This window comes from Carex rostrata, chromosome 19 (assembly GCF_964058835.1).
Source record: "Carex rostrata chromosome 19, lpCarRost1.2, whole genome shotgun sequence".
Lineage (NCBI taxonomy): Eukaryota > Viridiplantae > Streptophyta > Magnoliopsida > Poales > Cyperaceae > Carex > Carex rostrata.
In genome coordinates, this window is record NC_135936.1 from 8,125,501 (window position 1) to 8,151,254 (window position 25,754).

At 38.2% G+C, this 25,754-nt stretch overlaps 1 protein-coding gene and 1 long non-coding RNA gene across 5 annotated transcripts; both read right to left on the bottom strand.

Annotated features, from left to right (window-relative positions):
• Window positions 1-212: 212 nt before the first annotated feature.
• On the bottom strand, window positions 213-19,475 carry LOC144571877 (cysteine-rich receptor-like protein kinase 10). Of its 3 annotated transcripts, none has more exons than XM_078321271.1 (7): window positions 19,215-19,475; window positions 19,011-19,136; window positions 18,652-18,797; window positions 17,788-17,998; window positions 1,511-1,751; window positions 967-1,120; window positions 213-712 (listed from the first exon to the last, which is right to left on the bottom strand). In XM_078321271.1, the coding sequence occupies exons 1-7, from the start codon at window positions 19,279-19,281 to the stop codon at window positions 395-397; spliced, it is 1,263 nt and encodes a 420-aa protein (XP_078177397.1). In that variant the 5' UTR covers window positions 19,282-19,475; the 3' UTR covers window positions 213-394. The 3 variants fall into 3 exon arrangements, with proteins under 3 accessions (XP_078177397.1, XP_078177398.1, XP_078177399.1); XM_078321272.1 differs by having other exon boundaries at window positions 19,011-19,130; window positions 19,215-19,474; XM_078321273.1 differs by having other exon boundaries at window positions 19,011-19,146; window positions 19,215-19,474.
• Window positions 19,476-23,835: 4,360 nt separating this feature from the next.
• LOC144571826 (uncharacterized) lies at window positions 23,836-25,676 on the bottom strand. Of its 2 annotated transcripts, none has more exons than XR_013517585.1 (4): window positions 25,401-25,676; window positions 24,734-24,852; window positions 24,463-24,636; window positions 23,836-24,382 (listed from the first exon to the last, which is right to left on the bottom strand). It is a non-coding gene; the product is annotated as an uncharacterized LOC144571826 (long non-coding RNA). The 2 variants fall into 2 exon arrangements; XR_013517586.1 differs by having other exon boundaries at window positions 23,838-24,388; window positions 24,468-24,636.
• Between the last annotated feature and the right edge of the window lie 78 nt (window positions 25,677-25,754).

Genomic DNA, 25,754 nt, shown 5'->3' on the forward strand with positions numbered 1-25,754 from the left:
AGAATAACAGTTCAAAAGCTGCGACCAATGGGCAAGACCAAGTTATCATAGTATAATTAGGATCTCTAAAATTGTACATGCATGTCATGAAGTCACGAACAGAGTCGGATGTACTACAGACCAAGCTAGTTCTAAACTCTTTCCTTTAATTCATTTGTAAGCTAGGAAGTTGTCTATTGTACACTTTATTATACAATACTCAAATATTTTCCAAGAACAGAATCACTCCAACCAATTGATATGAAACCTAGAATTTAATCCCCTATTCAAACGGAGGATTAAACAACAGAACATATATAGATGCAAACAATTCTACATTTACAAGAAACAAAAAGATGTCATGTAAATGTTCCACAAAATTTCATGACAATCATGTACACTCCAATTTTATTTTCTATCTTGGCCCAATCGAAGTTATGGTGACCCCATTTAGAGATTCTTTATGAGTTGAACCAGTGTCACGGCTCCTCAAAAAATCTATCACTGTATTTGATCTTGCATAATTTGATGGCTCGGTTGGTGAAGGCAACTGCATCTGATCACTGATTAGCATTAGCTGTACAGTTGACATAGTTGGTCTTTCTTCGGGGTTTTCTTGCACACAGAGCAGTCCTGTGTGGAAGCACCGAGACACCTCATTGGCAGAGCATGAATTACTGAGTGTTGGGTCTATGAATTCTGATGCTCGATCTTCGGTCCATAATATCCAAGCCTTTTAAATGTGTAAATGTAGATATATATTCACAAAACATGTAATGGAAGGAAACATATCAATACCACAGGCTCCTTCTATATCAAATATAAATTTGTGCAATTTGTGCAATCTTCTCAATATTTTTTTATGTGAAGGACACTATCATAGTGGTGTCCATTTCAACTACTAGCTGCTAATATACTGGTAATTCATATGCAAATATTTGCAAAGTATGAGATTTATTAGAAACTAGTTAATTTGAAATGCCTTACATGCTGAAGAAGAGTGTCGCCATGCTGTTGTAAATGATAAGCACTACAATTTCGTTGCCCGTTAAGTATCTCCAAAAGTAGAACACCAAAACTAAAAACATCTGATTTTATGGAGAATGTTCCATTCAATGCATACTCTGGGGCCATATATCCACTGTAGAAGCAACGCTTTTAATATGATTAAAAATAATATACCAAGGAATGAAAATATGAAATACAGATACTGACTTTTGACTATCATTATTTTGCTCTACGTTGAAATTTTAAAATACAGTAATTGATATCCTTGTGGTAGTTTCTAGTCCATTAATAATTGATTGTATCTTGTATAAACAATTAATTCTAATACAACCTGTACCAGGAGTTTATTGAACAAAACCTCTCTGCAGTAATTTACAAATTAAGATCCAAAATATGTTATGGATATCACATCATTGATAGGAAAACTAATACATGTATACGCAACAAGCAACATTTTTAGGCCATTTCTAAAAAAATGATATTATTTTTTGAGAAAACTTTGATGGTTAATTGTCCAACTTACAGGGTGCCGACAACTTTGCCAGTATTAACTTCATTGCTATCTTCGCCATAAAAACTTTTTGCCAAACCAAAATCAGAGATTTTGGGATTCATTCTATTATCCAACAGAACATTGCTAGCCTTAAGATCTCTGTGTATAAACGTCACTTGAGAATCCTCGTGTAGGTAAAGCAAGCCTCTTGTAATGCCCAATATTATGTCATGCCTTGTCTTCCAATCCAGCTGGGAACTCCTGTTTGAATCTGTGGATTCATACCAAAAAATACAAGTATAAAGAAAAAGGAATGAAGTTAACCAAGAGAAAATTTACAATGAACTCTACTAATTAGAAAAACTCTAGCTATATGTGTTGTAACGTTAGTATTTCATCCCAAATGCCTACTAATGTTCACACACACACACACACACACACACACACACACTTATATGGCATTTTTGCGTTTTTAATATCCAAATAGTCGATCCAAAGAGCTCAATATGGTCTCGATATTAGAATGTGCTTGAAGACCAAATTTGACATTTTTTTGAAATTTTTACTATTTTTTTTTAGAATTTTTCAAAATAGTGTTTTTCATATATTTTTTTATTAGATTTTATTTACCATATTAAAACAATGTTTTGAATAATTCTAAAAAAATAGTAAAATTTCTTCAAAAAATATATAATTTAATCTCCAATCACATTTTATATGGAGAACATGCTGAGCGCTTAAGATTGACTATTTAAACTTTGAAAACACAAAAATAACTTATGAGCACAACCGCCAAGAGAGAAAGCACCACCACTACCGAAGATCACCAACGAAGACCTACTCGCTTGCTTCTGGAAAGAGTACGAGTAGCTTCCCAGACGAAAAACGACAGAAAACAACGAAAGAGAACTAAATGCTGGAGGAGGATAAATTTGGAAAATACTGCTATGGGCCCTCTTTTCCTTCGATTACACCCCAATTTAGAGGGGACGATTTTTGCCGATCTAGGGTAAGACAGTAACCCTCTCGACTGTTCCTCCCCTCCCTAATATTTTTTCTGGAGCACGTAACTCTTCAATTTGTCCCTCTCCCTCCTTTTCACTCCCCTCTATTCCCCTCAACTGGAGCACGCCCTAAATAAACGCCCTAAATAGAGTAACCAATATAAATATCTCTCCTCCTTATTAAGGAGCTTAATGTCTAGATCCTGCAAGGGTCCTGATTTACTGTTTTTTTTTCAGAAGGATGCTCAGCCGTTGAATTTTCAGATCGCACATAGATGAATTTTCCAAATTATGCGCTTTAACACTTAAGCATACACTGGTTGCGCCGCATATGATCTCAGTGCTCGTAGACTGCGCGCCGCACCCATGGACCGCGCCTCTGAACCACGACCGGCGCCTGTGCACCGCGCACCCTTTTTTCTGCTGAAGGCGGGATTCGAACCCAGTTGGGTTCTATTGGTGCCAAAATTCTTACCACTGCACTAGAGTTCACATGTGTTATCTTGTAGATAAATATAGTATTTACTATTTTTCTCTACAAGCCGCATATGATCCCAGCGCCCATAGATCGCGCGCCGCGCCTCTGAACCATGCACGGCGCCTGAGGACCGAGCTTGTGCACCGCACACCTTTTTTTCTGCTGAAGGCGGGATTCGAACCCAGTTGGGTTCTGTTGGTGCCAAAATTATTACCACTACACTAGAGTTCACATGTGTTATCTTGTAGATAAATATAGTATTTAACTATTTTTCTCTACAAATTTGATTTAAATTATAATTATATAAATATCATATATAAAATAATAAAAAAATATATATATATTAATAGCCGTATCGTATCCTTCATTTTTAAAAATTGCCGTATCGCCGTATCCGTATCGTATCAGTATTATTATTGCTTTGAGATTTGTGCAGCACGTATTTGAACGGTTGATTTTCAAAAAGGTCACGCAAATAATGAAATAATGAAACGCTTGATCTTCTTCATTTTATAATATTTTATAATGAAATAATCTGTTTCCGTTGCAACGCACGGGTACGATGCTAGTATATATATATATATATATATATATATAGAGAGAGAGAGATGGGCTACGGTGAGTTGCGAAGTAAAATGCGTTTCTACTTCATGCCGTATTTTTATTTTGAAAGTCCAAACAACCGATCCAAACTGTTAGATGTTTAATCCATATTGAAATGTGCTTGGAGACCAAATTTTAGATATTTTGGAATTTTTTTACTATTTATTAAGCATTTTTTAAAATTGCTGTTTTACTGTGAACAGTAAAAACAGTAAAATTTTCTGGACCATCAGATCAGCGACTTTCAAAATTGCTTAATAAATAGTAAAAAAATTCCAAAAAAAATATAAAATTTGGTCTCCAAGCACATTTCAATATGGAGAACAAGATGAACGGTTCGGATCGACATTTTGAACTTTAAAATCGCAAAATATGAGTGGGAAGTAAAATAGTCGCTTTACTTTGCAACTCACCATAGCCCATCTCATATATATATATATATATATATATATATAGAGAGAGAGAGAGAGAGAGAGAGAGACCGGCTAATTTGCTGCCGGTAACATTTCTGCCCAAGGTGCTGTTGGGCTTTTTTTATTTTGTGATGTCCAAACAACAAATCCAAACCGTTAGATGTTTAATCTATATTAAAATCTACTTGGAGACCAAATTTTATATTTTTTGGAATTTTTTTACTATTTATTAAGCTGGTTTGAAAACCGCTGTTTACAGTAAATTTCTGCAGCATTGAAAATAGCGGTTAATGTCTAACATCATTAATGTCTAACTTCTATTTTCAGCATCCATATTCGATCTTTTAAAGTTTTGCTTCTAACATTTTAAAATGTTACTCGCAAGCATTTAAATCTCTATGTGCAATTAACTACATTTTAAATTTGAATAGTTTTAACTTCTAACTACTTTTGTATTCAAACCAAACAAAAGAAAGATTCATTTCACCAACTATTTTTTTTTCTTTGATCATTCTCGTCCATTTTTCCAATGATCCGTGATGAATTTTGCGAATCTAAAAACACAAATGTTTTTTACTCAATTTTCTCTTTCAAATGAGATCTATAAAAAAAAAATATTTTTGTGTTTTTTTTTTGAAGTTGCTGTTTTAATTTTTTTTTTTTGTAAAGTAAAGCCTATGAACATCATTTAAATGTTTGACACAACTACTTTTAACGATTGTATACAGAGGTCTAAATGTGTGATACTATATGATCGATATTAGATGTTTAAATGGTTGTAGACTGAGATTTAAAAGTTGGAAAATTTAAAGTCCTCATGAGATTAACTTAAAAAAATAATTTCAAAATAACTCAAAATAACTTTTTAATGGATCTCATTTGAAAGAGAAAAATATTTCTTCATCATTAATTCAAGATTTAATAGTCCTAATTACACGTGACTCACGCGACTATGTGTCGTGACGTGCCGTGTCGTATCAAACTTTTGAAAGATGGTCACGTCACTTGAATAGTCACAATACATAACATACGAATCACAGCACATGACCAACACACGTGCCATGTCATGTCATGATGGAACAATGCCGTGTCGTGCCATGACAAAACTATGTCGTGTCGTGACGAATCCGGTCACGATATGACTTTTTTAGATCCCTATTTACTACTCTGTTATGATTCACCAGAAGAAAAGTTTGCACTCTTATTAGTATTTTGTGCCTATCCCTAATCAAAATCCTAGATCTATTCCTGTCTAAGGAGGATATGCCGAACACTACCATAAAAACTAAATTGAAATTTAAAGACCTTAGGAGAGGGTCCTTTTTGTAAGATGTTGACAATTGTAAAAAAAAGATACTAAAATAAGGAGGCTAACTACTAGCTAAGAACCATAAACTTAGTACAATTGTGCAAATTTCGTATCTCTCCGAAAAGATACAAGTTTGATTTTGAAAAATATCATCTAAAAGATCCAAAATATCTAAAAAGGTACACGTTTTCTTTTGAAAAATATCATTTAAAAGATCCCAGAATACTGAGATTCTTTAATAAAAAAAAAATCCTGATAATTGTCCCTGCATCTTTATCTCCTCATTTATCCCAGCACTTAACTTCTATAACTGCTTTGGAGATCACAAAAGGTCCAACATTGATTTTTTTTTCTAAAATATTAATCTTCATACACAGAAGTATTTATATCTAAGAACAAAATTATTTATACCTAAGAACAAAAGTATTTATACCTATGAGGTGCATAATTTTTACATAAATAATTGTCTCTATAACCAAATCTCAAATTATATGGGGGGCCATATACGTTTTTAAAGGTGAATTTTTTTCTTCATTCAATCAAGTTCATATTTTTGACGATTTATGAGAAATTTTGCGAATCTAAAACCACGAACATCTTCTACGCAATTTTCTCTTTCAAATGAGATCCATGATGACATATTTTGGAGCTCGTCGTCACACAAGTATTTATACCTCATTGTGTAAGTATTTATATATATACTTGCAAGTACTTTTTACATATTATACTGGCTGACATTTGAAAGTATTAATATCAAGTATTACAAATATTTATGTCCATTGCATGAAGTATTTATACCTATGTGGTCAACTATTTTTATTAGAGAAAAGTTAATGCATGGATGATTGGGGAATGTTGATGTGAGGATGCGGGGTCCCTACTACATTTGATGAAGGTTGACGTGGGGATCATTGAGGGCTGGAAAATGGGTACGTGGTCATATGAAGTTAGGGTTTGGATCACGGGCAGGGCACGGGCGGGCCGGGCATACCTGGGGACAGGCACGGGCACGGGTACGGCGGGGATACGGGTACCACGGGCCGGGCATCACGGGTTTTTTTTTCAAAAGACCTGCCCTGCCCGTCTTATACTCGTGCCCATTGTACCCGCGGGGGACCGGGCGGTCCGGTTTTTTTTACGGTGTTGTACGAATATTATTATGTGTTTATAATTTGACTTTTAAAATATGAATAGTTCAATATCAAATAGTGTATATAAATAAATAAAATTTGTAACTTATATATAAAAATTATTCGTGCGAAAAATTTGTATATTTATTTGGCTAAGTACAAATCTATTTATTTATTTCTTTACACGTGTTTATAATTTATTTATATCTCGAAATTTTTAGTTTACATTTTAAATTGATAATATATTTTCTAAACGTTCATTTATTTTTAATAGGTTAAATAAAATATAAATAAAAATATATTAAAACAATATAAACGGGGGGGGGGGGATTTGAATTTTTTTGAAATTTTGAATATAAACGGGACGGGTACACGAGTATAGGGTACAAGGACACGGGCACAGGTACACGGGCACGAGCTCACAGGTACTACGGTCCGGGTATGCCCGAGTATTTTACCGAAAAACCAGGTCTGGCCCGTTTAATGCCCTTACTCGTGTACCCATTTACCCGTCCTATACCCGGGCTCGGGCACGAGTACCCCTGTTACGTTATGAAATTTTTACAATTAAATTCGAATGATTTAAAAGAAAGAATCGATAAATCATGTTAATAAAATGGAAGTTTAAACCTTAATTAAGGTTCCCCTAAATAAGTAAGTTAATTGTGAATTGAAACCGCGTCGAAATTTCGAGATTTTGGAATTTTATAGCCCCAGTGCGGATTAGGTTGACCGCAGTGCGGGTGGAAGCCATCCGCAGTGGCTCAGGCTTTTTCTGGAATTTTGCCAAAAAAATGACTAAGTAGTGAGTGCGGGTGAGGGATCCGCAGTGCGGATGAGTTTAGCCGCACTCATGAATTTCTGTATTGCACTGAATTTTCCTGAAATCGGCTAAGTAGTGAATGCGGATGAGGGTGAACCGCAGTGCGGATCAGGTTCATCCGCAGTAGGCTCGGACTTTTCCTGGATTCGGCTGACAACCGACTAAGTCTCGAGTGCGGATTAGGTAACCCGCAGTGCGGATTGGCTAATCCGCATTCAGGGTAATTTTAACCCTAAAACCCAAATTAAACCTTCTCTCTCTCTCACTTCACCATTATCCCCATTTCTAAGTTATTTTCGGTTAAGAGAGAAGGAAAAGATCCCGTGAGTTTCCGTTTCTTCCAGACTCCCGATTGTTGCGAGAAATCGAGTTTGGAACCGAGAAAGCAGCCGAGGATCTCTCAGAACCCTTCTATTTGGTATTTCTTTCTCTCCTTTTTACTTTCGAAACCTCGAATTTTCTCAATTTCTCGGATTCTCGTTTTAAACCCGAGATTTGTGCTCGAATTGCTCGAGGACTAGTTCCTCTACACTTCTTACTAGTTTGTTTGTCATTCTTTTTCCCGATTTCTTCCGATTTATGAAATCTGATTTCTAGGGTTTCGTGCCAAAATTGAAAGTTGGCATAATCGTGATTTGATTTGCCTAACCCGACCAATTAGACTTGTAATCGGTAGGGTTGCCTCCTGATCGTGAATTTTTAGAACATTTAACGGCCGATTTGAGGTTTTGACCAAATTAGGGTTAACCAAACGGTGAATCGAATTGATCCGAGAACCAAAGTAGTGAAACGGTGATTGATGGTTACCAAAGTGAAATAGTATAAGGCTAGAGGGCCTAGATGAGATTTTGTGTGGTTTTAGAGGATTTTGGTAAGAAATAATGAACCGAACGAATTGATACCAAAAACATAGGAATTGATTAGAGAAGGTATAAGCCCTAGAAGTAACTCGAATAAACCTCTGGATCCTGAACCAATGTTAAACCAAGTATACGCATAATATAGGTGTAGGCTCGGTCGAGCAAGAACTTGCGAGACAATACGAGACGTCCGATCCTTAAAATTAAGCGGTACGCTCGGCATACTAAGGTGCGGGATTCTTGGACTTGTCTGATACTTTATTTTCAGGAATTAAACTGTTTATTCGTTTGTCATGTTGAATGATTAATTGTTGCATATTTTGGAATTCATATTGCATATTGATTCTTGCATAAATGAGAAGGATTGAATTGTTTTAGTTAAGGTTGATTTGAATGTTGGTACGGTTATTAATTGTTTAGTTCTGTGAATTGTTCTTGATGTGAATGAATCTGCCAGGCCGACCTGTTTAGGTGGCTGGATAAGGTAACGGTGACCTATCCGTTGACCTGTGTTTATGAATTTGCCAGGCCGACCTGTTTAGGTGGCTGGATAAGGTGACGCTGCTGACTTATGCGTTGACCTGTGAGAATTTGCCAGACCGACCTGTTTAGGTGGCTGGATAAGGTGACGCTGCTGACTTATGCGTTGACCTGTTAGAATTTGCCAGACCGACCTGTTTAGGTGGCTGGATAAGGTGACGCTGCTGACTTATGCGTTGACCTGTTAGAATTTGCCAGACCGACCTGTTTAGGTGGCTGGATAAGGTGACGCTGCTGACTTATGCGTTGACCTGTTATGAGTTTGCGAGACTGACCTGTATGTGTGGCTTTGATATATATTTGCTTGAGATTTAGCAAAGTTGACCTGTATAGGTAACTTTGATTCCGTGTGTTGCATTTGTGTCAAGTTGACCTGTATTGGTGACTTGTAACCGAACCTTAGGAAATGGTTAAGCCAAACAGCAATTGCAGATGGGTGTCTGATAAAGGTTCAGCTTGGTTGGCCATCTGTAGGCGCTTGTAACCCTACAGATGTGGGTTTGATAACGGTTCAGCTCGAAAGAACATCTGTAATTGCTACCAGCCCTAATGAACTGAGTTAGGAATCGAGTTAAGCCAAAATAGATGTTGTGTTTTGAAATCCATATTGAAATTCCGTAAACTGTGTTTCAGGTTGATTAACTGTTGTCGAGTAGTGGCATTCTGTTATTTATGTTTTCTTATATACTGTTGCATTGTTATTGTTTGGGTTTCATTATTGAATATAGAGTTTGATTGCAAGTCCAATAATTCATATGTGGCAAAATTCGCACTGAGAATTTATTCTCACCCCCACCTTCCCCGTTATTTTACAGGTATTGGTGCGATGGATTCCGGAGAGGCACGAGAGTAGTAGGCCTTAGTAGCTTACCAGTATACGACCCTAGATATGTTTTGTTGTATAGATTTAGGGTAGGCCTCGTGGTTGGTATCCGGATGAGATACTTATATTGTATTATTTACTGTCCAGACTGTGTACTCTGATTATATATATTAGAAACTTGTTTTGAATTGCGTGTTGTTGGTTTAAATTGTGATTAGCCTTGTAAGCATACACGGCGTTGTATGCTTACGGCGGGGGACTGTTACTACCCGTGGCCGCGGGGTGTGACAGCTCTCTTCGGTGGTATCAGAGCTCAAGGTTTAAACCCTAACCGGACTGATAGGATACGTGAGTGGGGTACGTTATACTTGGGGTCGCACGGCTAACGACTCGTTCGTTCTATGAGATAAGTATATGCAAATCTAATGACTATTTTCTTCTTATTTAAGAACTATGGAAGGACGCCGAGGTAGGGGACGACCTAGAACTAGGAACCCACTGAACGAACCGATCGTTCATGTGAGCGAGGCCGGATCTGCAGGGCCTGAGGTCCAGAGAGTTGATCTTGGACCTGTAGGTGCGCAGAACCGGGATCGAGATTTAGACGAGAGGTTGATCGCGGCTTACGAGAGAGGTCGCCAAGCAGAAAGACGTGAGGTGGCACCGGAGGCTCCCCGAGGAGGTCCGGAAGATTTTAGGAGGTTGTACGACTCCTTCATGCGCCTTAATCCACCTCGGTTTAATGGCACTGGTGAGTATGCTGCTGCTGAAGAATGGCTCGCGAGCGTGAGTGCGAAGCTAGTTCTATGTAGAGCACCAGAACAAGATATGGTGGAGCTGGCAGAGCAACAGTTGGAAGAGGGTGCTAGGTTCTGGTGGGATGGAGCCCGACGTAGCTATGTCGGGGAGGAGGCCAAGATTCCGTGGGAGTGGTTTGAATTGCAGTTCACTGGACGGTTTCTGAGTAACATCCAGCGAGATGCGCTGCGGAGGAAGTTCCTAGACTTAAAGCAGAGTGGGCGAGCAGTGGCGGAGTATAACAACGAGTTCCTTGCCTTGTCCAGGTACGCGATTGATATACAGACTGATGTGGTGAGATACCATAGGCAGTACCTGGATGGACTGGATGGGGGGATATCGATGATTGTAGATACCCCTATGGCTACTGAGTTGCAGGCCATGATGGATCACGCTGAGCAAGTGGAGTTGCACAGCAAGAGAAGGAGGTCGGAGATGACAGAGAGGAATGTCAAGCAGAGGGAGGGCCAAAACCGACAATTTAGGTCAAGGGGAGGACCGTCGACAGTTAGACCACCCCTGAGACAGTTCATGGCACCTAGACCCCCTCCGAGGCAGATAGCAGCACCGGTACTCCGGCCGGATTTTGTTTCTGTGTGGTGCCGTTCATGCAACCAGGCACACTCTGAGAGCGATTGCAGACGCCACAACCAAGCGTGTTACACCTGCGGCAGCATGGAGCATTGGGCAAGAGAGTGCCCGAATGCGGCACTAGGGTTCCAGAGGAGCGGCGGTGGCAGAGGGCCCATGGGACGTGGATCTGGTAGACCACCATTCCGTGGTCGAGGTGCTTCCCAAACCAGCGGAGGCAGGATTGGAGGTCGAGTGGCTGCCCACGCACTCGGTATAGCAGAGGTTGCATATGACGCAACGAGGACGCTGAAGGAAGGTGAAGGCTCGCAACCGTCTGACTCTCGAGCTGATGTGATGACAGGTATACTTTCTATCTCGGATGAGAGTGCCTATTGTTTGATAGATACCGGGTGTAGCCATTCCATTGTATCGAAGGCTTGGGTAGAAAAGTATAAATGGTCAACTGAAACCAATAACCAAGTCCTGAGTGTCCAAACCCCTTTCGGTTCGACTGACCGAAAAATAACCATATGCCGAAACCGAAAAGTCAGAGTTGATGGAAGGGATCTCGAGATAGACCTGTTGGTTATGGAGATCACGGGTTACGACGCCCTATTGGGGATGGATTGGTTAACAAGACATGCCGCGACGATCGACTGCCCGCACCGCAGGATTTGTTTTGTGACCGCAAAAGGTGGTATGTCGTGCATGCTAAACTGTAGAAAGGTTGGAGGGTTGATACCGTGCATCTCGGCTGTGGAAGTTAGGCACCTGATCGATTCAGGGTGCACTGCATATCTGGCGGCAATAGTGTACACTGATACGGAAGTTCCTGAGATGAATACGATTCCAGTGGTGTCGGAGTTCGTGGATGTGTTTCCGGAAGAAATAGTCGGATTACCACCGGAACGAGAAGTGGAGTTTGGCATAGAAGTGGTACCGGGTACGACACCAATTTCAAAGAGTCCGTATCGTATGGCTCCTGCTGAATTGAAAGAACTCAAGGCCCAATTAGGAGAGATGCTGAAAAGCGGGTTTATTAGACCGAGCACCTCTCCATGGGGTGCTCCGGTGCTGTTTGTGAAGAAGAAGGATGGTACCTTGCGGTTATGTATCGACTACCGTGAATTGAACAAGGTGACCGTCAAGAATAGATACCCGTTATCCCGAATCGATGACTTGTTTGATCAGCTGCAAGGATCTTCGATCTACTCCAAGATAGACTTGAGAACGGGGTACCACCAGCTGAGAATACGTCCGACTGACGTGGAAAAGACAGCCTTCCGAACGCGCTATGGGCATTACGAATATATGGTGATGCCGTTCGGGCTAACGAACGCTCCGGCTGCATTTATGGACATGATGCAGCGAGTGTTTCACGACCTATTGGATTCAACGGTGGTGGTGTTCATCGATGACATCCTGATATATTCAAGGTCACGTGAGGAGCATGAGGTACATCTGCGGATAGTGCTGCAGAGATTGAGAGATCATCAACTATTCGCGAAGTTTTCGAAGTGTGAGTTCTGGCTTGAGAGAGTGGCCTTCCTGGGGCACGTGATATCAGGTGAAGGGTTGGCCGTGGATTCAGAAAAGATTCGGGCGGTGACCGATTGGAAGAGGCCGGAAACAGTTACGGAGATTCGCAGTTTTCTGGGGCTAGCCGGATATTATAGAAGGTTCGTACTGGGATTCTCACAGTTAGCTGCTCCCCTTACGAAGCTTTTGCATAAAGGTGTGAAGTTCGAGTGGGGTGCCACTCAAGATCAAAGCTTTGAGGAGTTGAAGAATCGGTTGGTAACTGCACCGGTTCTTGCCATGCCCATCACCGACGAGGAGTATACCGTTTACACCGACGCATCCGGATCTGGTTTGGGATGTGTACTGATGCAGAAGGACCATGTTATAGCATATGCTTCTCGGCAGTTACGGTCGCACGAACAAAATTATCCGACCCATGATCTGGAGCTAGCTGCAGTGATCTTCGCTTTAAAAATTTGGCGGCATTACCTGTATGGAGTGAAGTGCCGTATCTTCACGGATCACCAAAGTTTGAAGTATATTTTCACTCAACGGGAGTTGAATTTGAGGCAGAGGAGGTGGTTGGAGTTGATGAAAGACTATGATCTGGATATCCAGTATCACGCGGGAAAGGCGAATGTGGTAGCGGATGCGCTAAGCAGGAAGAGTCAGATTAATCTGGCATCGATTATCACCAGCGAGACACATCTTCTCGAGGAAATGAGAAGAATGAATCTGCACGTAGGTGCATCTCGTGAGTTTGCATTGGAAACCTCATCTCGATTGATTGGAGATAGCAATAGTGCAGGTACATCTACAGTTGCCTCGATTATCTTGGCCGCGGTCGAGGTTCGACCAGAGTTACACGAGCAGATTCGAGCAGCACAACAAGAGGACCCGAAGTGCCAACAGTTCCGACAACATTTCGAGTCAAATGCAGACTCGCCATTCCAACTCCATGAAGATGGTATTCTGCGGTTCCATGACCGCATATGCGTTCCGAATGACTCAGGATTGAAGAATCTGATTCTGTCAGAAGCACATGACTCGGGGTATACCATTCACCCCGGTGAAGTCAAGATGTATCAAGATTTAAAGCGATATTTCTGGTGGCCAAAGATGAAAAGGAACGTGCAAAACTATGTGGAGAAATGTCAGGTCTGTCAGCAAGTCAAGGCAGATAGACGGAAGAGGGCGGGCTTACTAAGACCTTTGGAGATACCCATGCGGAAATTCGAGTCGATCACTATGGACTTCGTGACAGGATTTCCGAGGACCGTTGGACGATATGATGCCATATGGGTGATAGTGGATCGGTTGACGAAGATCGCACACTTCATTCCACTCCGGATCGAGACATCCGGAAGAGAACTAGCCGATCTGTTTTTGCAATACCAGTTTAAATACCATGGATGTTCGCGGCACATTGTCTCCGACCGAGACCCTCGATTTACATCTCACTTTTGGGAAAGTTTTCAAGAAGCCATGGGCACGAAATTGAGATTCAGTACAGCCCATCATCCGCAAACCGACGGTCAATCTGAACGAACAATACAAACATTGGAGGACATGCTTCGATCCTGTGCTTTAAGTTTCCGAGAATCTTGGATCAACCACTTGTACTTGGTAGAGTTTGCGTACAACAATAGCTACCATTCGAGTATCGGAATGTCACCACAAGAGGCACTTACAGGACAGCAGTGCCGCACACCGCTGTGGTGGGGACCCGCAGGTACGTATTCACCTACCGGGCCTCAAATGTTAGAAGAGATGGCTGAAAAGACGAAAGTCGTTTTGAGTCGGCTTAAGTCGGCCCAAGAGCGACAAAAGAAATATGCAGATGTGCATAGAAGACCGTTGGAGTTTCAAGAAGGGGATCATGTGTGGCTTCGAGTGTCACCCGTCAGGGGTGTACACCGATTTGGCGTATCCGGCAAGTTGAGTCCTAGGTACATTGGACCGTTTTAGATTTTGAGGCGAATGGGACCGGTGGCATATGAGCTTGCATTGCCACCAGCATTGGACCGAGTTCATCCGGTGTTTCATGTGTCACAATTGCGCCGATACGTACGAGATCCATCTCATTGCATTGATCACTCGGACCTGCATGTCCAAGGTGACTTGTCCTATCAAGAAGAGCCAATGCAGATATTGGACCGAAAAGAACAGCAACTTCGGAGCAAAACGATTAAGCTTGTCCTGGTCAAATGGGGACGCCATTCGACTAAGGAAGCAACGTGGGAACATGAGGAAACCATTCGTGAGAAGTACCCGGAACTATTCAACGACCAAGGTACGCAATTTAGTTCAGAGGACTGAACTCTATTTTAAGGGGGGGAGAAATGTTACGTTATGAAATTTTTACAATTAAATTCGAATGATTTAAAAGAAAGAATCGATAAATCATGTTAATAAAATGGAAGTTTAAACCTTAATTAAGGTTCCCCTAAATAAGTAAGTTAATTGTGAATTGAAACCGCGTCGAAATTTCGAGATTTCGGAATTTTATAGCCCCAGTGCGGATTAGGTTGACCGCAGTGCGGGTGGAAGCCATCCGCAGTGGCTCAGGCTTTTTCTGGAATTTTGCCAAAAAAATGACTAAGTAGTGAGTGCGGGTGAGGGATCCGCAGTGCGGATGAGTTTAGCCGCACTCATGAATTTCTGTATTGCACTGAATTTTCCTGAAATCGGCTAAGTAGTGAGTGCGGATAAGGGTGAACCGCAGTGCGGATCAGGTTCATCCGCAGTAGGCTCGGACTTTTCCTGGATTCGGCTGACAACCGACTAAGTCTCGAGTGCGGATTAGGTAACCCGCAGTGCGGATTGGCTAATCCGCATTCAGGGTAATTTTAACCCTAAAACCCAAATTAAACCTTCTCTTTCTCTCACTTCACCATTATCCCCATTTCTAAGTTATTTTCGGTTAAGAGAGAAGGAAAAGATCCCGTGAGTTTTCGTTTCTTCCAGACTCCCGATTGTTGCGAGAAATCGAGTTTGGAACCGAGAAAGCAGCCGAGGATCTCTCAGAACCCTTCTATTTGGTATTTCTTTCTCTCCTTTTTACTTTCGAAACCTCGAATTTTCTCGATTTCTCGTATTCTCGTTTTAAACCCGAGATTTGTGCTCGAATTGCTCGAGGACTAGTTCCTCTACACTTCTTACTAGTTTGTTTGTCATTCTTTTTCCCGATTTCTTCCGATTTATGAAATCTGATTTCTAGGGTTTCGTGCCAAAATTGAAAGTTGGCATAATCGTGATTTGATTTGCCTAACCCGACCAATTAGACTTGTAATCGGTAGGGTTGCCTCCTGATCGTGAATTTTTAGAACATTTAACGGCCGATTTGAGGTTTTGACCAAATTAGGGTTAACCAAACGGTGAATCGAATTGATCCGAGAACCAAAGTAGTGAAACGGTGATTGATGGTTACCAAAGTGAAATAGTATAAGGCTAAAGGGCCTAGATGAGATTTTGTGTGGTTTTAGAGGATTTTGGTAAGAAATAATGAACCGAACGAATTGATACCGAAAACATAGGAATTGATTAGAGAAGGTATAAGCCCTAGAAGTAACTCGAATAAACCTCTGGATCCTGAACCAATGTTAAACCAAGTATACGCATAATATAGGTGTAGGCTCGGTCGAGCAAGAACTTGCGAGACAATACGAGACGTCCGATCCTTAAAATTAAGCGGTACGCTCGGCATACTAAGGTGCGGGATTCTTGGACTTGTCTGATACTTTATTTTCAGGAATTAAACTGTTTATTCGTTTGTCATGTTGAATGATTAATTGTTGCATATTTTGGAATTCATATTGCATATTGATTCTTGCATAAATGAGAAGGATTGAATTGTTTTAGTTAAGGTTGATTTGCATGTTGGTACGGTTATTAATTGTTTAGTTCTGTGAATTGTTCTTGATGTGAATGAATCTGCCAGGCCGACCTGTTTAGGTGGCTGGATAAGGTAACGGTGACCTATCCGTTGACCTGTGTTTATGAATTTGCCAGACCGACCTGTTTAGGTGGCTGGATAAGGTGACGCTGCTGACTTATGCGTTGACCTGTGAGAATTTGCCAGACCGACCTGTTTAGGTGGCTGGATAAGGTGACGCTGCTGACTTATGCGTTGACCTGTTAGAATTTGCCAGACCGACCTGTTTAGGTGGCTGGATAAGGTGACACTGCTGACTTATGCGTTGACCTGTTAGAATTTGCCAGACCGACCTGTTTAGGTGGCTGGATAAGGTGACGCTGCTGACTTATGCGTTGACCTGTTATGAGTTTGCGAGACTGACCTGTATGTGTGGCTTTGATATATATTTGCTTGAGATTTAGCAAAGTTGACCTGTATAGGTAACTTTGATTCCGTGTGTTGCATTTGTGTCAAGTTGACCTGTATTGGTGACTTGTAACCGAACCTTAGGAAATGGTTAAGCCAAACAGCAATTGCAGATGGGTGTCTGATAAAGGTTCAGCTTGGTTGGCCATCTGTAGGCGCTTGTAACCCTACAGATGTGGGTTTGATAACGGTTCAGCTCGAAAGAACATCTGTAATTGCTACCAGCCCTAATGAACTGAGTTAGGAATCGAGTTAAGCCAAAATAGATGTTGTGTTTTGAAATCCATATTGAAATTCCGTAAACTGTGTTTCAGGTTGATTAACTGTTGTCGAGTAGTGGCATTCTGTTATTTATGTTTTCTTATATACTGTTGCATTGTTATTGTTTGGGTTTCATTATTGAATATAGAGTTTGATTGCAAGTCCAATAATTCATATGTGGCAAAATTCGCACTGAGAATTTATTCTCACCCCCACCTTCCCCGTTATTTTACAGGTATTGGTGCGATGGATTCCGGAGAGGCACGAGAGTAGTAGGCCTTAGTAGCTTACCAGTATACGACCCTAGATATGTTTTGTTGTATAGATTTAGGGTAGGCCTCGTGGTTGGTATCCGGATGAGATACTTATATTGTATTATTTACTGTCCAGACTGTGTACTCTGATTATATATATTAGAAACTTGTTTTGAATTGCGTGTTGTTGGTTTAAATTGTGATTAGCCTTGTAAGCATACACGGCGTTGTATGCTTACGGCGGGGGACTGTTACTACCCGTGGCCGCGGGGTGTGACAACCCCGGGCATAGAGCAGAGGCGGACCTGGCACGGGCTGCCCGCCTCGGGTTTTGTTAATACACTATATCAAGTTACGAATGCAAATATTAATATTTTATTTTGCAAGTATTAATTTTTTTATATTTTAGTATTTATACTTATGAATATTAACTAGGAGAACTATATAATTAGTGTGAACTATAGTACAATTTGTCTTTAATGAAAGTACGAAAATAAATAAAAAAATAGAGGTGTGGAGATGATTATAATTATTAAAAAAAAAAAGAGCAAGGAAGCTAGCTATAATATAATTACCAAAAAGAAAGGCATCGAGGCTTCCGTTAGGAACGAACTCATAGATGAGCAACTTCTCTTCCTTGTGTGCACAACAACCCAATAATTTCACAAGGTTTCTATGTTGAAGTTTTGCTATTGATTCCACCTCATTTTGAAATTCCACTGTCCCTTGACGCGATTTAGCCGAGAGCCTCTTGACGGCTATCTCATGCCCACTGCTCAAAGTACCCTAACCAAGAGATAATATTTCAAGTAAAATTATTCCAAAGAAAAAATTTCATGTGAAAACACATAAAATATAATATTACGAGTACTTTCAGTGGCTTAAATTATATACTTCATAAAAAGAGTTGAGCTAATTTTTTTTTTTTTTTTTTTTATATCTTTTATCAATGTGTTATTGAATGAGCCATAATTCATATATTGATCTTGATATTGGAGGTCAAATTTATATATTTTTTTAATAGTAATTTAATATGTAGGTCCAATAGACAAGTTCATTTAAAAAGAAATTAGTATAAGGATTAATTGAATTAAGAAAAATGATTTGAGAGACCGACTATTTATTACTCTAAATAATAATTAGTTCTTATTATACTATAATAATAATAAATTTAAAAATTATATAAGAGATATTCATAATCACAATTTGTTACTCAGTAAATAAATAGATTATTAATGTGGATCATATATATGTTAACTAAATCATATAAGTACTAAAAATTTTGAATGCTAGTTTAAATAGATTCAGTATATAAGTACTAAAAATTTTGAATGCTAGTTTATATACCTCAACTTAAATGTTAAAAGGTCAAAACATATTATTGCCATGAGTTATCTTTGCTCAAGAAATAGAGAGTAAATTAAATCAGGAAATTTTACTTTGTAAACTGGCCCAAATCCACCTTCACCAATCTTGTTTGATTCGGAGAAACTGTTTGTTGCTTCAATAATTGTAGAGAAATCCATCAACGGCAGATCTAATTTTGACAAAGTAACCAAGCTCTGGATCTGATCTCTTCTTATTGCTATTTATGCATGAAGTAAACAAAATAGTTATATATTATAGTTACTCTTTTTTCTATTATTTCTGTTATTTAAAAAGAAAAAAAAAAGATGTACATGTAAATAAGACACATAAGTAGCTAGGTATATTTCCTAAGCTCATGATCGAGTTCCATCACATACTTTTATTGTAATTCCATAAATTAATATAGAAGGCAGTACTAATTTAGTCTTACCGTTTCTTATTCTCCATCTCCAACAGTATATAAAATAGAAGCATGTGCAACATATCACCACCACTAAAATTGAAACCATTACTGGAATCTCAGCTGAAGAATTTGATTTGCTCTGTATCCCTGTTTCTTTAAAAATCTAAATAAGCAAACCAACATTAATTGAAAACAGAAACTCTTAAAATCTTATAAAATTATAGTATTTACCTTGACCAGTAGAATTTTGGGTCTGCGGCGAATCCTTGAGATGCCTGCGGTTATGAAAGTACTCCATATATCTTCAATTAGCGAACTTTTATCCTTTTCTTTTTACTTTTTTACGACAGTTCTGTAAAACGGGGAATATGCATGGTTCCATCTCTATCTCAGCTTTGGTTCAAAATCCCAAATTCACAACCGAAGCACTACTTATTACTACGGGTATTGAGTTGATACTGCTACAGTGCCCCAACATTTTGGCCTCCATATATCACCAACCATCATTATGTATATATAGGACGGAAATAGAAAATTTAGATAGTTAAGATACTGATGAAATATAAATTGTGTAATGTGTGATAACTGAAATTCAAACTCAAACTTTCATAATCACAAAGTGAAGATCTAACTACTAAGCTACATCCACATATTCTCTCCCATTTTATGTGCTTTAAGTTTTTTTAATTATATATGGAGCAAGGAGCTGTGTAACATGAACAAGACCGCTAGGGATCAACACGTACTATATATACGGGTCAGATAATATTATTTTCATATCCATATATATTAAGTTAATGGAAAAAACTCTGTATTTACCTATACTTGATAAGCTAACAAAAAAAATCTAATCCATAATCGTCTTATCGTATATGGTATGAGTCAGATAAATAGATAAAAAAGATGTCATTGAATAGATCGATATATATGAACTACGAATAAAACTATATCATACCATGCATCAAACACATATAAATATATCTATATGTGTTTTTAGTTTTAATAATTATCTATATATAAGGATAATGTTTTATAAATATATCTATATCATACTATGAATAACGATTACCAAATAGTATTTACATGTTAATAGAGAACAAAAAAACATCATCCTTGTATATACTCAATAAGTTAACAAAAAAGAACTTTACCAATATTTATTTTATAAAATATGATACATATCGGGCAAACAAAGAAAATGATGCTATTGACACCCTTGAATAGAGGTGCAAACTAATCGGATACGGATTAGATAGTGGTAAAATCATTTTTTTTTTCAGATACAGTTACGGATCAGATATTAGACGGATATATACAGATACAAATCAGATTTCAAATATCCGTAGATATATATATAAATATTTTCATAATATATATTAAGCTATATGATATGTATCTACTATTCGAATATAGATAATTAAAATTCAAAACCATGTCCGTATTTGTATCCGCATGGATATTCAGATATCGAATATCCATATCTAATTTTCGGATACGGATCCGAGTACGTTCGAATAATATTTGATCCATTCACACCCCTACTCCTGAACAGGGGCGGAACTAGGATCTGAGTATAGAGGGGGCTAAACAAATATTTTTGTTTAATAAAAATATATTTATATAACACAAGATAATAAAATCTTTTACTATTTGATTTCATAAAAAGACACAATAGATGACTAATACTAACAAAGTATGAATAAGAATCTCTTTGATATTATTTTATGTGTGCAAATTACAGACAAAAAAGAATCATCTAATTAGAGGTGTAAGAAATAAATTGTATTTGGTGAACTGATATAGTATTTTAAGAGTGTATTTGTCTATCATGATAAAAATTATAAATTACAATTTGATTGGACACTTTCTTTTTCTATATTTTCTTCTATATTTGATCTTTCCAAGAGAACAATGACTTTTCCTTTTTTTGTTATCGCTGATGATTCAGAAACTGAAGCGCTTATATGGAAATGAAAAGGCAATATAAGCAGTTTTGATTTCTGAACTTTACATTCAGGCCCTTTCAAATTTATTATATTATATAAGGGGGGCTAATATATATAAAAATAATTTTTCAATGAATGTTTAATATACTTGGTAATTAAGCAATTTTTGAAATTATAGGGTAGCTTAGCACCCTCCAGCATGAACTAAGCTCCGCCCCTGCTCCTGAATACGATACATATCCATCTTATTTAACTAACAAAAATCAACATGTCCGTTCACACCACTACAAGAATGAGACAGTATCCACGAGAAACACGGTATACGTCGCATTCAACATGTTGATATCCACCCGTATTTTGTTTCCCCCCTATTCAAACAAAAGTTAAGCAAGTTGATTTTTCAACATTCCCTATAGATAAAGCGGAGGAGATAAATTAATTGTGTGAAAGTGAAAACCAAGCAAGTTAACATCACTGAATAAATATTGCCTCCTGGCTCTGGTACAGCGACTGGTACCAGCGGAGTTGTCACTGGTACAGTGACTGCTGCATAAATAACAGGTGCTATCTTGTTGTAAGTTTTATTTCCTGTTTTTTGAAGGGTCTAAAGTGATATGAGGTGTTTCTTGTAAACGGTTGTAATTGGACCCGTTAAGCGTTTAATATATTCCTAGCAGCCCCTGCCAGTTGAGTTTCAAAAAAAAAAAAAGTTTATTGGTGAACTCAAGTCTAAAACCCATCAAATCGACTTCAAACGACGAATCTCAACTGTTGAAATCTGTCTACTTTACAAGTAATGGGCCTACATGTAAAAAAAAATTAATTTTGAAATTAATTTTGCATAAAATCAAGTGGTAAAAAAAGTTCAAAAAATAAATGCATTAAAATTAATTTATTAACCTTCTAATTTTGACCGCTTGATTTTATACTAAATTAATTTGAATATTTAAAATTTTTACATGTAGACACATCACTCATAATATAAACGGGTTTCAACAGTTCGGATTTGTCATTTGAAACCGATTCGATATGTTTTAGACTTAATTTGACCAAGGAACATGGTGAACTTAAGAAGACCCTAGTTCTCCTCCACTGTCAGTTCAAAAGTTATAATTTTGATCTGGGTACACGGAAATAATTACGTACTCTTTATTTAGGAATATAATACGAATACATTAATAAGAGAAACAAATTTTAGTGCTACTGGCTAACATAATTTATCAAGACCAATAAGTCAACAGTATATGACGATCGTGGTCAAATTTCATGCGTAAATTAATTAAATTAATATGACAAAGATGATAATTAAGATCCGAAAAATTGTAACTCTAATTTGTACAAAACCCAGAAAAGACAAGCGCAAAGTTGATAATATTGGTGTCCTGGTCAAATCGGAAAATTCTGCTTAACATACTGTAGATTTGTTTCCCCCAAGTTCATTTCACTCAAGTAACATAATTTTTAATTCGAATCTGGTCCGTTTGTATATATATTTGCACAAATTTTAGTCTCAAGTAACATAATTTTTAGTTTGAATCTAGTCCGTTCGTTATATATTTGCACAAATTTTAAATGGGCCTCATGCGTTACAGACTTGGTTGAATTGATCCAGATTCCGATGGGATGGTCCGGCTTATTGTCATCTCTAGATCATTTTACTCAAAAATCAAAATATATTAGATATGGATGGCACTTGGCAGGATGGATTCCCAAGTTCATTGCTCCAGGTGCCAGCAGATAATGTACAGTTGATATTAATTGTATATCATACAGATTTTTTGCTTTCAAACGAACATTATTCATATAGATGAGATATACAGTGCTCGCTCTCTTATTGTTTCCTGACTCATGCCACGAGGGAGAAGGGCTCATGTCTTTTTATAACTTTGACATATTAGCAAAATCACGGTCGATTGTGGCAGATAAAGGCTCCCCTAAGGTAAGAGTGTTCTTATGGGTAGCTATGCAGAACAAATTGCTCACTCAGGAAATCCTCCAACGTAGGGTTTGTAACGTACCAGTGGGATGCGTTTTATGTGGTGGTGCAATGCTGGAAATCAGGGATCATAATCATATACTGGTAAGGTGCAATTATTCTGAAATTTCTGAAGGGTTTTGTTGAATTTTATGCGGAATTGTGAGACAAAGATTGTGATGATGAAATTGTATTTCTATATTATTATTACAAATGTGATACATTGTATATTTATACAAAAGTCTCTAACAGTAACCTATTATAATTCTCAACAGGTTTTCTTACGGTTTCTGGTACGGAACCGGTAACCATGAATGCTCAAAACTTGTTACACATGTGACGTGCCAGTACCGGGGGCAGAGGCAGCAACACTACGAAGCTGGGCAAAACTTCTATAGCAGTTGGTACTTGGGCACTATGGTGGATGGAGATTTATCTTTTAAAACCCATTTCTGGATTCTGGGTTGTGATTGTAATTAGGATGGAGATTTATTTAGAAAAAAAAAAAAAAAATCTGATTTATAGTTTCCGGGATGTGATGTAAATAGGGGAGTAAATATTAGTTTAAATTTTTTTCCTTATTAATGAAAATTGTAAGGTGGCAGTTGCCATTTTACCGTAAAAAGGACAAATTAGCAAAATAAAACAAATGAATATGACATAGTTATACTTCAAAACATTTATTGTATTGTGCTTCTAGTTTCATAACAAAATGAATAGGACATAGTAGCAGCAGGATTATGATGGATCTTGCAGACTGAGTACTGCAGCTTGGTTCAAAGTTCAAACCTGTGGATCTCGATCTGTACCAAATCATGAAATACAATGAAAGATGTAAAACGAAATATCATGCTGAATCAACAAGCAATATCACTGGTATCCAACAATGGTACATGCAAAATGCTTGTGCTTGTGATCTACAACAGCATGATAATTCGAATTCTAGAAAAATACCTTTATGCCCTCAACATTGGTTTAAAAAAAGCAAGACAGAATCTACTCAAAAAAACTAACATTCAAACATTTAGTAACATTCATCCATTTCGTTCTAAGCATGACATGTCAAAACATAACCCCAAATATTACAAAAGCACCTAATTAACTACGACCATTACAAAATGATCCTAAATTCCTTGCAGTGTATCTCACTCAGACTTCAATTCCGACTCCAATTTCAGTTCTTCCTTGTGCAAGTTCTCATCTTTTTCTCAATGGGATGTTTAAACCTTTTTCTCCTCCCTTTGCACTGTGATTGAGGGGGGTCTTGGTAGTTAATCTCCTTAACACCTTCTCCATTTTCGATAAGAATCTGGTCAGCAGTGTCACCAACACGCTCGGCTGACATATCAGCCCTCATACTCTTAGCAATCTCACCTATTTCGTTGAAGCACGACTCAAGATTTTCACTAGCAATGGTATACAATTCCAAGGGGTTACAGAAATTATCAACAATTTTCATGGCCTTCATGCAAAGACTACTATACCTACAAAAATAAAACCAAAATTAACGAATGCTAACTAGAACATAAAAATATATTCAATAACTAAAAAATGTTACCATACCTGTCAGCATCAGACCGTGAGGTACTAAATCCAGCTTCAAACCCGTAAAAGTTGTAAAATTTTAAGCCGCATTGATACTATCAAACTCCATGCCAACAAAGGGCTCAAAACATTGCTATGAAGGTTCCTCAACTTGGTCGTTTTCAGGATAAGGGCCAACAAGCTGATCCTATCCAATTCATACAAAGATTGATCAAATTAGATATATTAAACAATTTAAAATTAAACAACACTTATAAATTATATTAAGTTCAATGAAGTTTTACCATAATCTCTGTCTCTTCATCTTCATATTCAGTAGGGAGTAAGGACTCCTCTTGAGGGATCATGCTCCTTGAGGGCACATAAAAAGGCAATGCGCATGCAACGTGCCAACGTTCATCCTCTTTATATAGGTGCAACAAGAAGAAGAGAAAAGAAAAATGTATAAATAAGTTTCTAAAAGATGCACAATTGTAAAAAAAAATCAACATGAATCGGTATTCTGTACATGTAAAGGAACAACAACAAATATTTCCATCAAACATTCAAAAATCAGAAACAAAACCTTCTCCACTATGGAGAGCACGGCTAAATAAGTGAATATATACATTTTAGTTAATATTTGCTTCTCCATTAGTTTCAACCACCTATATCATTTAACATTTTTTATACTTATAATTGTGTTTGTCTTTGAGGGTTAGAGCTCAGTGAAACTTCGATTGATATACTAATTGACCGGACACATCATTCTAACATACTAATTGAGGGTTAGAACAAACAAATATACAGTTTACCTTTGCAACAGACAATTAGATTAGAATAAATAGTTAGTTAGAATAACAAAATGCTTGTAACAAACTCAATTCTAATTGGAATTATAGTTACTAGACCAATGAGGAGTCTACTTGAAAATGAAAACCCATAACTTAAAAACTCATTGTTGGCTCTTACTCTGTTCAAGCAGGAGAAGCGACGCTCAGCCGCACAGGGAGAGGCAAAGAGATGGCGCGACGACGAGGATGAAGGGAGGAGGGACCATTTTTTAGCTTCTCCAGCAAAACAATCCAAATTGATATAGGGAGAGCACGAAGAGAGGAAGAGCGCGGAGAAGGCACGGTCGGTGGGTTCGGGGAGGACAGCGGTGCGTATGCCGTGCTTCTCTAGCAGAGCGCGAGAAAGAAATTTGGGGGAGACGGATACGCCAACGGGTTTAATTGGGGAAGAAAGCGTAGATAGGAAAATTAACGGAGTAGCTGATCCAAGGATCTATCAACACGAATTTTGACAAAATCTAACAGTTCAGAT

Coding starts and splice junctions, on each gene's coding strand:
- LOC144571877 (XM_078321271.1), bottom strand. CDS start 19,281: ATGGAGTACTTTCATAACCGCAGGCATCTCAAGGATTCGCCGCAGACC. Junction 19,137..19,214: donor CCAAAATTCTACTGGTCAAG/GTAAATACTATA, acceptor AGATTTTTAAAG/AAACAGGGATACAGAGCAAA. Junction 1,752..17,787: donor CCTCGATGCCTTTCTTTTTG/GTAATTATATTA, acceptor ATGAATCCACAG/ATTCAAACAGGAGTTCCCAG.